Below are 13,221 nucleotides of genomic sequence, written 5' to 3' on the forward strand. Positions count from 1 at the left end.
AGAGGGTGGTGGCAAACAAAAGCAAACCCCTCCCAGGGTTCAACTTGTGGACCAGTTACATTGAACACATTATTTCAAGATACTCCCAGGTGTCTTGTTAAAAAAAAAAAATAGATTCTCCTTTCCAAAGTGGAATCTTATTTTTGTAAATAAAAAAGCAGAAGCTCTCTAGTTGTGAAAAAAAGTGATCTCACACTACTTGCAATCATTCATAAATGATGCATGTACCCAATAAAAAAAAACCACAAGTATTTTACATAGCATTGGGATCTCCCACTTCAGGGGCCAGTTCTTATCATGTGACAGGTTGAGTATCGGAGCAGGTCGAGGCTGCTTTTGGATATTAAGTTGCCTGGGTAAGTGATGAGGTTTCCAGATCTTCCCCTCCCCACCTCACCCTACCCCTACCCACCTCACCCTACCCACCTCACCCTACCCCTCCCCACCTCACCCTACCCCTGCACAGCTTGGGGGATAGAAGGGAGAGGGGGGACATGATAGAAACGTTTAAATACAATAACGGTTTCAACAAGATGCAGGAGGGGAAGCATGTTTCTGAGAGAGAGAAGTGCTAGACCAAGAGGTCACGCTCAGGGAGACTGTGATGGGGGGAGTCCTTCTACACGGAAATGGTGGTGGATTCATGGACTAGCCGCCCAGCAGAGGTGGTAGAACCTGATATAGTAAGAGGATTAACACATGCTTGGAATAGACACAAAGTAATGCTAAATACTGTATAAAAGAACCCAAAGGATGTAATCGGGTTTGTGGGTTTTTACAGCAGATAGAATGAGCAGGCCGAGAGGACCAAGTGATGTGTATCCGCCCTCTGATAAACCCCTGAACGTGTTTCAGACTCTTCCTATGCTGAAGAGTTAATTGCATTTGTATTTCATCTCTTCACAGCCTCTGCATTCCTCCCCCCGCCACCGTTACTCCGCCCCAGATAATGTTGTAGGCGAGCTGTAGATTAATTTATTCTCTCCTTTCCTCTTCATTAATACAAATTGTTCGATCTTTTGTCTGCGAGCGTTTTACGCTCTCTGATACTCCCGGTATTTGCGCACACCGCTGAAGCGATCCTTTGTTGTCAGCTCAAGTGACGACTGTTTAGGACAAAGGGAGAAGTGCAGCAATGTGATGTAAAGGAGGCACATTTACGTGAGGTCTGTGGGCAGCGTTAAAGGGGCAATCCCTGCTAGCTTGCAAAGAGAGGACAAAAAAAATAACCATTGTGAGAACAACGTAATGTCAAAGCAAAGCAAACATTTGGCTATTTTGGTCTCTGGAAATTAAGACAAATCTTATTTTCATTGTTGCATCTGAATGGTGGAGTGTCAACCTCTAGTCACACAGTCCGTGTTGGCGCCAATAAAGACGATGAGGGAGGAGAGGGGGCTTTGCCTTTGCTAACTCCTTGTCGGCACATCACGATGCCGTGCAGGAAACATGCTTCATGTGTTAATGCCCCATATTTAACTCGGCCCTTTGGCTGAAAGGGTTAAACATGTTCAAGCCATCGGGTCTTTTGGGCCCTAGGTGGGGCTATATACGTTTTAAACACATAGATAATGTCTGTCTGCAAGTATAAGTTTGCCACAGCTCCATCACTTTAGGTAGCTGTTTTGGGTAGGATAATAGAGGCACAGTCAGTGATTAACAACCTGAAGAGCTGCTTTAATACAGAGTAAATTGTGGTACAAGAGTGGAATAGTTATTACTTATTTTGATATAGTATGTGGAATATTCGGGTCACAGTACAGAAGAAAGAGGTTTGTTTTGTTGCCCAAAACGTTGAATTTAAATGTTATATATTTTTTTGTGGCTGGCTTTTGCTTTTTATTTTATTTATTCCCAATTTAAAATAATTGATTTTGGTTTCCCCCTCTTATATTTTCTGTTTCTATTCCATCCAGTTCCACGCCGCATTTTACAATATAAACTAACGGACAAGTTAATTACAAATACAGACCGGGTAATTTGAACATAAAATTTGACTGTAGACACAAGGAAAAGGGAATTCCTGCTCCCATAAACATCACACAGCACAAGGCTAGCGATTAACTCGCAAATTTATGACTGCAACACCTCATTAAACTGTATTGTACTTTCAGGTTGATTAAATCCTAAGGAAGCAAGTTACATGAATGTATTGTATTTATATTTCATTGTATATAATTTACATAGCATTATTTTTAGAGCGATATTTATATAGAGCCAGCCAATGTACGCCACACTTTACATTATACAATTTGGGATCAGCACGTAATACATGAATGTAAATATTGGGGGATTGGAATCCCTGTTTCAAAGAGCTTACAATCTAATCGATGTGTTGGGAGGCAGAAGGGATCTATAGACGTGCACAATTATTTTTTAGGGAGTGTGTGTATGCAGTGGGTCGTACGTGCACAATTTTTTTTTAGGGAGTGTGTGTATGCAGTGGGTCGTAAGTACACGTTAAAGTGCTGTGGAAATGCTTTGTTGTGACTGAGACTTGTCGGCTGTTTAGAAACCTTTGGTGGGACTTCCCTTGTAACCCCAATGTGTGCACTTTCCCTGTTCGTGCAGGTGCAGTCTCTTGCTCCGCTGTTATGTCTTCAAACATCACCTCTGCTCTTCTCTTGCACAGATACAGAGAAGTGAGTACTGCAGGGGGGGAGGTTCTATTATGAATGGACATGCCCAGTAGGAAGTTCCAACTGTTGGGGAAATGGTGTGAATTTGTCATTTTGTTTGTACAGTTGTAACCAGTGCAGTTGGTGATCATATATCCCACCTGTCCCATGCCGCATTACCTCTGAAAGTCATTGAGTAATACGGTAGCACTGTGCTCAGCGGAGAGGCGCCAAGCTGTCAAGTCAAATATCCTTTAAAGCAGGGGTGGGCAACTCCAGTCCTCAAGGGCCACCAGCAGGTCAGGTTTTCATATCCCTGCTTCAACACAGGTGGCTCAGTCGAAGACCTTTGCTGAAGCAGGGATATCCTGAAAACAACCTGTTGGTGGCCCTGGAGGACTGTAGTTACCCACCCCTGCTTTAAATCAATCCCAAAACATAATTGGTACGAAGGGGCTCTCTGTGCAAAACCGTGCTGTTTTCAGAATTAGTGGCAAGCGCAACTGGGAGAATCCAACATGCCCGCCGCTGTCGACCAGTAGGAAGCCGCAACCAATGACGTTACAGCTTCCCGCTGGTCTTATACGGCCGTATTACTTTTTAGCAGGAAGCCCGACGGCGGCAACTAATATCTCGATAACCAGGGGATCCCCGGCAATGACAATGGGATGGTGCAGCCCCCTTATTCCAATTATGGAAAATAAAATAAATGTGCAATTTTCTTGGATTGCTGCTTTAAAGCATATTTGGCTTGACGAGCAACTATTATCCTAGGAACTGGCGGGGTCCCCGGCACTTACAGTATATAGCACAATTTAACACCTGGTTCCAATTATGGAAAGAGAATGAAAAAGTCCCAGATGGGATTGCTGATTTAAGGGAGTGTTTGAAGAAACAGTTTTGCCCTTCCAGTAATATATTAAAAAAAAAAGCATCTTTTAATATCAATATTTTAATTCCTACCATGTTTTTTTCCACCCTATGTCCTCTCTCACAGGGGGTCTCCCTCTCCCGCCTCCTCTGTGACTTCTCCTTGCTCACGGAGGATATTCTCCTCCGCGGGTTTGATGTGGGATTCTCAGGTCAGCGCTGGGACTTGGTTCTTCATAGCCTGCGGATGCTGCAGGGCAGCGTGTCCCTGCGCTCTGTGCCTCCAGGTGACATCTGTGTGCTGTGTGGGAGATCACAAGCGGCTGTCAGGGAGCTGAGTCACCAGAGCGCCGCCCTGCTGCCAGTCTTCCTGTATGAAGCTCTGGGAGGCGAGTTTTTTTGTTTGTTGTGGGGGTACTTTCAGGCTGTGGGGAAATTGACACTAGAAGGGTACTAAGCTCCTCTCTTCCGGTCCTCCCTTTCAAATGCCAGCCCCTGTACCGTCGCAACCTTCCTCCTCTCGTCTTCCCTCTCTTCAATCATGTGGTCTTCTTCTTTCCCTCTTCATATTACTCCCCATCTCTCCTGTTCTTCCTCATTGTATCCTCTACTTCTCTAGTTTTGCTTGTCTTTGTCCCTCTCATGTTTCACAGCTTCTCCTGCACCTCTTTTTCTCTTGCTCCCCTTGTTCATGCCTCTATCTTATCATATTCTCTTATATTGCCCCTATGTTCCTCTCCTGACTCCCTTCTTCCTGCAGCCTGTGCAGTCTACGCTCTGCTCTCTCAGATGTCCAGCATGGGTCCTGTGGAGGTCTTGTTTGAACAAAATGAGCTCATTGACAAGCTGATGTCTCTCTGGTCCCTACTCCCCAGAGCTCTTCTGCTCCAGCTGGTACATTTATCAATATCATCAGTATTGTGTGAGTGTGTGTGGTTGTGTGTGTGGGTGCTCCTGTGTTCAGACATAGAGGTTAGAACAGACTAAGGACAGGATCAAGGGAAAAGGGGGAAGATGGGAAAGAGTCCTGCGTCAGCCGACATAGATATACAGTAGGGTATGTAGGGTAGTATGGAGTGGCAAAAAGGTGCAAATGGGCATAAGGGTAACAATACTAAAACAAACAAAAAGAAACCCCAATGACTGCACTCGTGTTGCCAATGTTGAAATGATACAATTAAAATAATTTTAATTCAAAGAGTATAATAAAATAATGTGGTAGAGGGATATGGTAATTATGTCCACGACCATTCCCTGAGGGGGAATGGTCGTGGACATAATTACCATATCCCTCTATACAACATTATTTTATTATACTCTTTTTGAATTATAATTATTTTAATCGTATCATCATTTCAACATTGGCAACACGAGTGCAGTCATTGGGGTTTCTTTTTGTTTGTTTCTGTATAAGGACAGCCAGGAACTGCAATCTTATAATGACGTGCTCTGTGGCCCTGCACATTCGAATCTTGCGATACAGCGGACCCTTATCTTATGTCCAGTCCTAGAGCTGACAGACTCTAAATCTGCACCATGAAGCCCTAAAGACACAGGTCCAGGCTTGGTGTCCAGTCCAGCTTTGGGAATGGAACGCTGTGTCCAGTAATAAGGGGCAAGTTATTTCACCTTGCTTCCTCCAGTCCTAAAGGTGTCCATGCACCCAATAGCCCTTGTGAGGGAGGGGTTCCAGACTCTGACCTCCCTATACCCCTCAAACATTATTTTGTCTGCCTCTGTTTCAGCCCTGCCAGTCTCTAGACACTTTGTGTCAGGATGTTCTGGACAAGCTGATTCGGTGTGGGCTACTCTCTATGCATGAGGTGAGAGAGCTCTACCTGGGCTTGGTAATCTTACCATTCAATCATTAAGGCATTTATTATTCACCAATGGCAGTGATCAATGTAATGTGTTAATGGGTCAGTCTTTCCTAGAACCAAAGTCACTTAAATCTACGTTCAGTGCAATGCCATAATAATGAAAATGATTCATATAAAATGGGGGCTGGGGGGGAGGGTAAAGAAACTTCACTTGTTCTGAACCTTTTAGGAGATATATGGATGGGCTTGAGGTATAACAACACTGTCCCGTGTTTGGTTACCTAAGGGGACTCTGTACCTGCAGCTGGCTCACAGGGTACATCCTATACTATCTCCCTCTCTCAGGACCCCAGTGCTCCCATCGCTTGTGACATAGTTAGGAGCCGCTTTGTGGAACGGCTGTGTTGGAAAGCAACGGACGACCTTAGTGACAGTGACAGCATGGAGGAGGAAGTTCAGCGTTACTACAAGGTAAGTGAGGAGCAGTGGTGGAGTGGTTAAGGCTCTGGTCTTGATTGCGCAAGGTATGGGGCTCTATTCCAACCTTGACCACTGTTTGTCCCCAACACTTAGATTGGGAGCTCTTGAGCTTCAGAATTATGCGCAGTGGTGTGTTCACTACAACAGAGTATCATCAAGTAGACCAAACCTTTTTGCCCTGTGCCCCCCTGCCTGCTTTCCTCCACTGCTCACGTCCCCCCCTTACCTTGTCTCAAGCGTCAAATGACGCAGCAGGGTCATGTGACCACGAGGCCGCTTTGCCATGGTCATGTGATGTCGCGTTACCTCACGGCGCCCGAAGCCATCTAAGTCAAGGTAAGGGAACTTATAGAGGCCTCGCTCGGTTCCCCGGCATTTTATTTAAATGTTTTGGGGAAGAGCGCATGGCCTCTAAGCGCCGCACCCCTGAAGTAACTTTTTACAGCATTTTGTGTGTTTTGATAATACCGGGCACGGCGGGTAACTTGCTCTTTAAAATCAGAATCTAATTTTATAGCTGCAGTTCCCCCGAAAAACGCTATTGACGTCATAACATACCATGCTAGTTCATACTGTTCTGATCAATTTAGAGCTTTTCCAAAAAGATATTTAAAAAATATATGTGAGTGAATGGCAGTGACCATTTTAATGTCCCACAGAGGCAACGTTTCAGCAGCTGGTACCCCCAGAATTCAACTACAGAACTTAAAAAGGGCGAGTTAGCCAAAAACCACCGCAAAAGGGACTTTGCAGTGATAAGTAGAAATATATTATTTTGCTACTTTAATGCCTGTGCTGTAACTTCAATGTGTCTTTCACTTTTTTTGTCCCCTCACAGCTGGGACATGATGACAACCACTTGGATTTCTTTCCTTTCCTGTGTCGCCTCTTGTGCCCGGTGCTGAGAACGTATGAGCGAGCAGCCTGTTTTCTGCAGGAACCCGGGGCCAGTGGCCAAGGTATGAGAGCACGAGAGAGTGCAGGAGTCACAGTGGGGGACCAAGGAGGGGAGGGAACAGGCCATGGCTAAGGTGTATGTCTCAGGTTATAATGCCAGATTGGTTTGTACCCTGTAGATGTATTAGGTTGGTTCTTCAGTTCTTGTACTCTGCTAATGCCAGGTTTATTTATTTAATTGTAAAATATTTTACCAGGAAGTAATACATTGAGAGTTACCTCTCGTTTTCAAGTATGTCCTGGGCACAGAGTAAGACAAATAATACATGGTTACAAATACAGTTACATTAATGAACAGGGTATACATTATATTCCAAACATTGCGTGCACATTTAAAGAAAATATATATTATGGGCGGATGAAACAGTTACAGACCAGATTAAAATGTGAGACAGCCTTAGATTTGAAAGAACTTAAACTGGTGGTGGATGTGAGAGTCTCTGGTAGGTTGTTCAAGTTTTGGGGTGCACGGTAGGAGATGGAGGAACGGCCGGATACTTTGTTGAGCCTTGGGACCATGAACAGTCTTTTGGAGTCAGATCTCAGGTGCTGCAAGTGGTAGGGGTGAGGAGCATGTTCAGATAGCTGGGTAGCTTGCCCATGAAGAATTTAAAGGCAAGACAGGAAAGGTGAACTTTGCGCCTAGACTCTAGTGATGACCAATCTAGTTCTTTGAGCATTTCGCAGTGATGTGTGTTGTAGTTGCATTGGAGAACAAAACGACAAATTGAATTGTAGAGGGTGTCAAGTTTGCTAAGGTGGGTTTGAGGTGCCGTGCCATATACTATGTCTCCATAGTCAATAATTGGCATTAGCATCTGTTGTGCGATACGCTTTCTGACCAGGAGACTTAGGGAGGATTTGTTCCTGTAAAGTACCCCCAGTTTGGCATAGGTCTTGGTTGTCAGGGTATCAATGTGCATTCCGAATGTTAAGTGGGAGTCAAACCATAAGCCCAGGTATTTAAAACTAGTGACATGTGTTAGGGTGGTGTTAGTGTTGGTTCTAATCAGGAGCTCAGTCACTGGAAGCTTTACAAATTTAGTCTTGGTCCCAAATACCATTGTTACAGTCTTGTCAGTGTTTAAAAACAGTTTGTTTTGGGAAATCCAGTTTTCGAGTCTCAAAAAGTCAGACTGAAGTATGTGTTGAAGGTCAGAGAGGCTATGGCTGTGTGCATATAGGATTGTGTCGTCTGCATACATGTGTATTGAGGCTTCCATACAAGCTGTGGGAAGATCATTAATGAACACTGAGAAGAGTAGGGCCCCCAGAACAGAGCCTTGCGGGACACCACAGGTGATATCCAGGGGTTGGAGTTAGAGCCTGAGATGGACACATGTTGGGATCTTCCTGATATGTAGGACTGAAACCAGTTTAAAGCATGCTTCCCTATTCCAGAGCTCTGGAGTTTGTTAAGCAGGATAGCATGATCAACTGTGTCAAAAGCCTTTGCAAAATCTAGGAATACTGCACCTGTGAGATGTCCCCGTTCCATTCCACACTGGATTTCATTGCAAACTTTTAGCGGGGTAGTTACCGTGGAGTGTTTGGGACGAAACCCAGATTGGAATTGGCTAGGGAAATTTGTCTTAATTGGAAATCGCTTAATTGGGAGTGGACACATTTTTCCATGACTTTGGATAGAATTAGGAGAAGTGAGATTGGCCTGTAGTTTGAGACAGTGTTTTTGTCCCCACTTTTGTAGATTGGGACAACTCTGGCAGCTTTCCAGGTCTTAGGGATATGGCCTGTAGACAGGATAGAGTTGACTATGGATGCAATTGGTTTGGCAATGGCTGGGGCACCAAGTCGTAGGAACCTAGATTGTAGTAAGTCAGGTCCACATTGGCTGCTTAGTTGTAGTTTGAGGAGCGCTTGTATAATCTCCTCTTCAGATACTGGGCCAAATTGAAAATTGTGGGCAGTGTTGGGAGGGGGTGGGGCTATGTGTGTACTCCCAGGATGAGATTCAGATTTGTGGAGTGGCACACCCCACAAAGTAATCATTGAATGCATTTGCAATGTCAGTGGGGTTTGTCAGAGTAATATCCCCCTTAGTGATATTACTTGGTTGTTGATGGTTAGGAGGCTGGAATATATTGTTGATAACATGCCAGAAGTTAGCTGGGTTTGATGTATTTTGGTGGAGATTGTCAGAGTAATATTGTGCTTTTGCATGCCTTGTTTGCCTTGTGCACATATTCCGCATGCATCTGTAGTGATTGAGATCCTTGGTAGTGCCAGTTACTTTGTAGCTTTTCCACAAGGTATCCCTGAGCTGGTAGAGTGCAATAAGGTCAGTTGTAACCCATGGAAGGTGGGCCCCCCGTACCCTTATTTTGCGTAGTGGAGCATGGGTATCGCAGAGTTTTAAGAACTCGGATTGGAAATAGTCGAGCGCAGAATCAGGGTTGGGAATTAAATCGATTCTGTGCCATGGGCAGTTGGTAAGGTCATCCAGAAACTGTTGTGGGTTAAAGTTTTTAAATGTTCTAGTGAGAACTTTAGGGCTTGAATGGGGCGGTTTAATTTTCCTTACACAGTACACTATTGCATGGTCACTGAAAATGTCAGGAAGGATGCCAGAGGATTGGATTCTGCTGGGGTTTGAGGCGAGAATCCAGTCTAGCAAGGAATGGTTATGCGATTTCAGGTTTATCCGTGTGGGTTGGGAAATGAGTTGTGATAGGTTAAGTGACTTGAGTTGTATATGGATTTTGTGGTTTTTAGGGTCAAGCCAATTGAAGTTGAAATCCCCAAGAACTAGCAGCTCACTCTTCTCATTCAGAGAGGAATTGGAGCCAAGAAATTGGGTGATATCAGTCAGGGATTGTAGAGGTGCTTTAGGGGGGCGGTAGATGCCAGCAACCAAGATGGGCTTAGAAAAGGGGAGTCAGATTTTGCCAACTAGAATTTCAAAAGAGGGTGGGCTTGGGGGGCAATTTAACAGTGTAAATTGTAAGGTGTCTGCAATATAAAATAACACCCCTCCTCCTCTCTTTGACCTATCTCTCCTAAAAATGGAGTATCCCTGAATGGCGATATTTGCATCAGGGGTTTTAGGAGTTAGCCATGTTTCTGTAAGAACGATGGCTTTGGGTTTATGCATAAGGCACCATGCCCTTAGTTCGTCCAGTTTGGGCAGCAGGCTCCGGATGTTTATATGGGCGACAGATAGCCCTTTTTGGAATTTAAAGTTGGAATTCTCAGGGGCATGGGACAGAGCTGAAATGGGAGGACCTGGGTTAGGTTCAATATCATCTGCTAAAGAGAGTAACAGTACGAGTAGGAATTTGGGTAGTTGTTTGGAAGTTGTAAATTTGTGGTGTTTGCCATTAGAGTGAGCAGTGGTTGGTGTGCTGCTTTTTAGAGTTCTCCACCAACATTCAGTTGATAGTGCAAGGCTTTTGAGTAGTCCAGGGTGTATGGTGATGTTGGGTGTGGGCCAGATGGAGGAGTTTGTAGTGGATAGAGGGAGTCACATCTCCATGAGGCCAGGAGAAAGAAAAAAGTTAAGATACATAGCAGGTTCATTATGCCAGAGTTAGACAGTGCTGCATGGAGCTGTTTTGAGCAGAGTGAGTGTGTGCAGACTAAACAGCAGGGGTGTGCCTGTTCCTTGTCAAAATTTTAGCTGTATTGCAATGCTAGAGTCAATTCAGGGTTTCAGTGTATTGTGCAGTCAGTTTTGGGAGAGGCTGCAGTGAATAAATTGTAAAGGGGTGGGGGGTTAAAATATGCAGGTTAGCAAGCATGGGATCATAGTGTGGTCAGAATAGCTCACCGTTTGTTGCCTTGTGCAGAAGAGTTTGCAGAAGGATGCAGTCCCCAGTCACCTCTAGTCAAACTATAGTCTAACTATATATTCTCACTTAAAAGCTCACTTTAAAATGCCTCAAAATGCAGGAGGGGTATTAGTTTTATACAGCTAAAGCAGTCACATGACCCTCCGCCCGCCCCAATAAATCAGCTTGTTCCAGTTGGTCAATAAACAGCACAGAGTTAAGAGGGGGGAAAAAAAAAAACACCTTTTGATATTCAAACATACTAACTTATATCAATGCTAAAGGCCAGAGTCAATCTTTTAAGGTTAAGTTGCCCTCTCTTTGACTTGCTAGGGAGCAGGGTGGGTCTCGGGTTATGGATTTTTTGTAGGGTTCAGGGGGTTACAGACAGGGCCCCAGACAGCTTTCCCGGGGCCCAGGACTAAACTTTCCACCGGGGCCCCCCACCCACGTGTCAGCAGCCTTGTGGGAACCGACTCCCCCCTCCCCTTTTCACACCACCTCGCTCTCTCAACCCCCCTTACACTCCCCGTCACTCATTCCTTCCCTAACACCCCCCTTTCACCCTGTCCCTCCCCCCTCACACACGCACACTAAGCCCCCCTCTCCAAATACAAACACAATATAAGCTCCCCTCCCTAAATATACACACACACTAAGCCCCCCTAAACAAACACACACAATAAGAGACACACACACCGTGGGGGGGTAAGGGGCCTGGGAGGGTGGTATTAGGGGGTCATATGGTCTTACCCTGGAGCCTTTGGATTGGCCTGTTGGAGCTCTTGGATGGGCCTGCTGGGGCAGCATGGCCTGGAGAACCCTGCGAGGCCTGGTGAAGGGAGGATATATAGGCCGTGCTGAGCAAAGGGGTGGTCCTTCAGTCCTGTAGGAGGGGAGGAGCCCAGGAAATGGGAGGGCTTGGCTTGCCTGCAGAGAGAGAACTGTAGTGTTGCCGGCAGGGAGGCCAGGCACCTGGCCGGGCCCTGAACAGCAGCCCTGGCTGCCCCCCGTCGGCGGCCCTGGTTACAGACATCCCTCTGATTGCAGACACAGAGCCGGAGTACGTGGACAGACTGCATCTGTACCTGCTGCAGAAAGCCGGAGAGGACGGATCCTTCGGTGAGTGTGACACAGAATGCACATACAGTAATGTGTTCTCTATGTCTGAGAATGCTGTGTGTGACTGTGCATGTGTGAGGTTGCTGTGTGTTCTGTTTGTTTGTGTGCTGTGTGCATGTCCAGTATATGTTTGAGTGTTGTGTGTGATTATATATATGTTACGTGTGTGTGGGTGCTATGTGCTGATAGTGAGCTACCTCACTGTGTGAGTGAACAGTATGATTATTTGTGCATGCTCTATGTATGCTTGTTCTGTGTGCACATTCTGATAGCAGTCACACTGTGTAAGGGTGCTGTGAGGATCTCTGCAAGCTGAGTAGCCAGGGGCAGCTTGATGGCGATACCAACGGTGCGACTGCACCGGGCCCCGCACTTGCAGAGATCTTGCTTTCCTTTCTAACCCAAGCTCTGTAATCACAGTTGAAATGTGGTGGTTTAAAGTCACTTTAACCACCACATTTAAACTGTGATTGTGGAAGTTGGGCCGGGGAGAGCGCAGGGCCTCTATAAGCACCTCCATCTCCAGGTTTGTTACGTGACGATATCACACGACAGATGTGGTAAGAGGCCCCGCGCGCGCGCACACACACTACACCAGACCCCAACTTTCAAGCCGGCACTATTTTTGTGCTGTGGGCACATCCTGAGCTCTCTCACTGTCTGTGTGGCTCTGTGTGTTTGTGCTGAGAGCCCCTTCTGATCTTGGTTAAACTATGTATGTGTGAGGGCAGGGGTTGATTGGAGACAAATATGGGCCCGAGCTACATCTGTCTTACCAGACCTCCTCCCACAAAGTTGCATCATCATCATGTGATATTACATTGTCATGGCAACGCAGCCCCATTTGATATCGGGTCGCCATGACAGCGCGACGTTGAAGGAGATCCATTAAAATACAGCTCCAGTAAAATACACTTACAAAAGCCCCAGGTTCTCCCCCGTTAATCAGTTTAGTTGCTGTGGGGGATCAGCGTGCAGCCTCTATAACTTCCTTCCAGTCCCCTCCCCCTTACACCCCCCCAAAAAAATCTTACTTGCTTGGGGTGAGGAGCCAAGGTGGCACCGGCCATTTGCCCTGTTTTCCAGCAGCCCAATCCGCCCTTGTGGAAGGGTGCTATGTTGGTGTGTCTCTCATGCAGGTGTCAAACTGTGTTCTTTCTCGTCTCCAGAATGTGCAGAACATTCTCTTGCTGTCTGTGCAGTCAGTACCTTCGTGGAGCTGGGAGTAAGTGTCTGCGTTTCCCACCTATTTTTTGGGGGGAGGAGGGGAACTGCTTTATTTTGAAAAGTATCCGCACAAGACAAATCCTTTTTATATCTCCTGGTTTGAATGAATTACCTGGAATTGGAAATGATGATATCCCTGTTCCACTAAGCCTATATAAGCTAATGCACAGCAGCAGAAATATGCTGCCACTGATTGCACCCCAGAGGTGGCTGCATACTATAACTTTGAAGTATACCTGGGTTGCCATACATTTACAAAATAATCCGCTACAGTTTACCTTGAATGTGAAGGTAATTAGAGGGGACAGAAACTGCCATATTTCAAAGTCCCAAAAGGGC

The 13,221-nt window shown here is 45.7% G+C and overlaps 1 protein-coding gene across 6 annotated transcripts in view; it reads left to right on the forward strand.

The window, feature by feature from the left end:
* The window catches only part of LOC142495590 (glycerol-3-phosphate acyltransferase 2, mitochondrial-like), a 54,456-nt gene that overhangs the window by 40,860 nt on the left and 375 nt on the right, over positions 1-13,221 (forward strand). For 5 of the 6 annotated variants that reach the window (XM_075601266.1, XM_075601268.1, XM_075601269.1 and 2 more), the window contains exons 14-21: positions 2,572-2,642; positions 3,616-3,877; positions 4,249-4,382; positions 5,234-5,311; positions 5,654-5,779; positions 6,627-6,747; positions 11,584-11,655; positions 12,825-12,880. In XM_075601266.1, the coding sequence (XP_075457381.1) occupies positions 2,572-2,642; positions 3,616-3,877; positions 4,249-4,382; positions 5,234-5,311; positions 5,654-5,779; positions 6,627-6,747; positions 11,584-11,655; positions 12,825-12,880 (920 nt within the window). The remainder of the gene's footprint in view (positions 1-2,571; positions 2,643-3,615; positions 3,878-4,248; positions 4,383-5,233; positions 5,312-5,653; positions 5,780-6,626; positions 6,748-11,583; positions 11,656-12,824; positions 12,881-13,221) is intronic. The other variant, XM_075601271.1, reaches the window with a different exon arrangement.

This window comes from Ascaphus truei, chromosome 5 (genome assembly GCF_040206685.1).
Source record: "Ascaphus truei isolate aAscTru1 chromosome 5, aAscTru1.hap1, whole genome shotgun sequence".
NCBI lineage: Eukaryota > Metazoa > Chordata > Amphibia > Anura > Ascaphidae > Ascaphus > Ascaphus truei.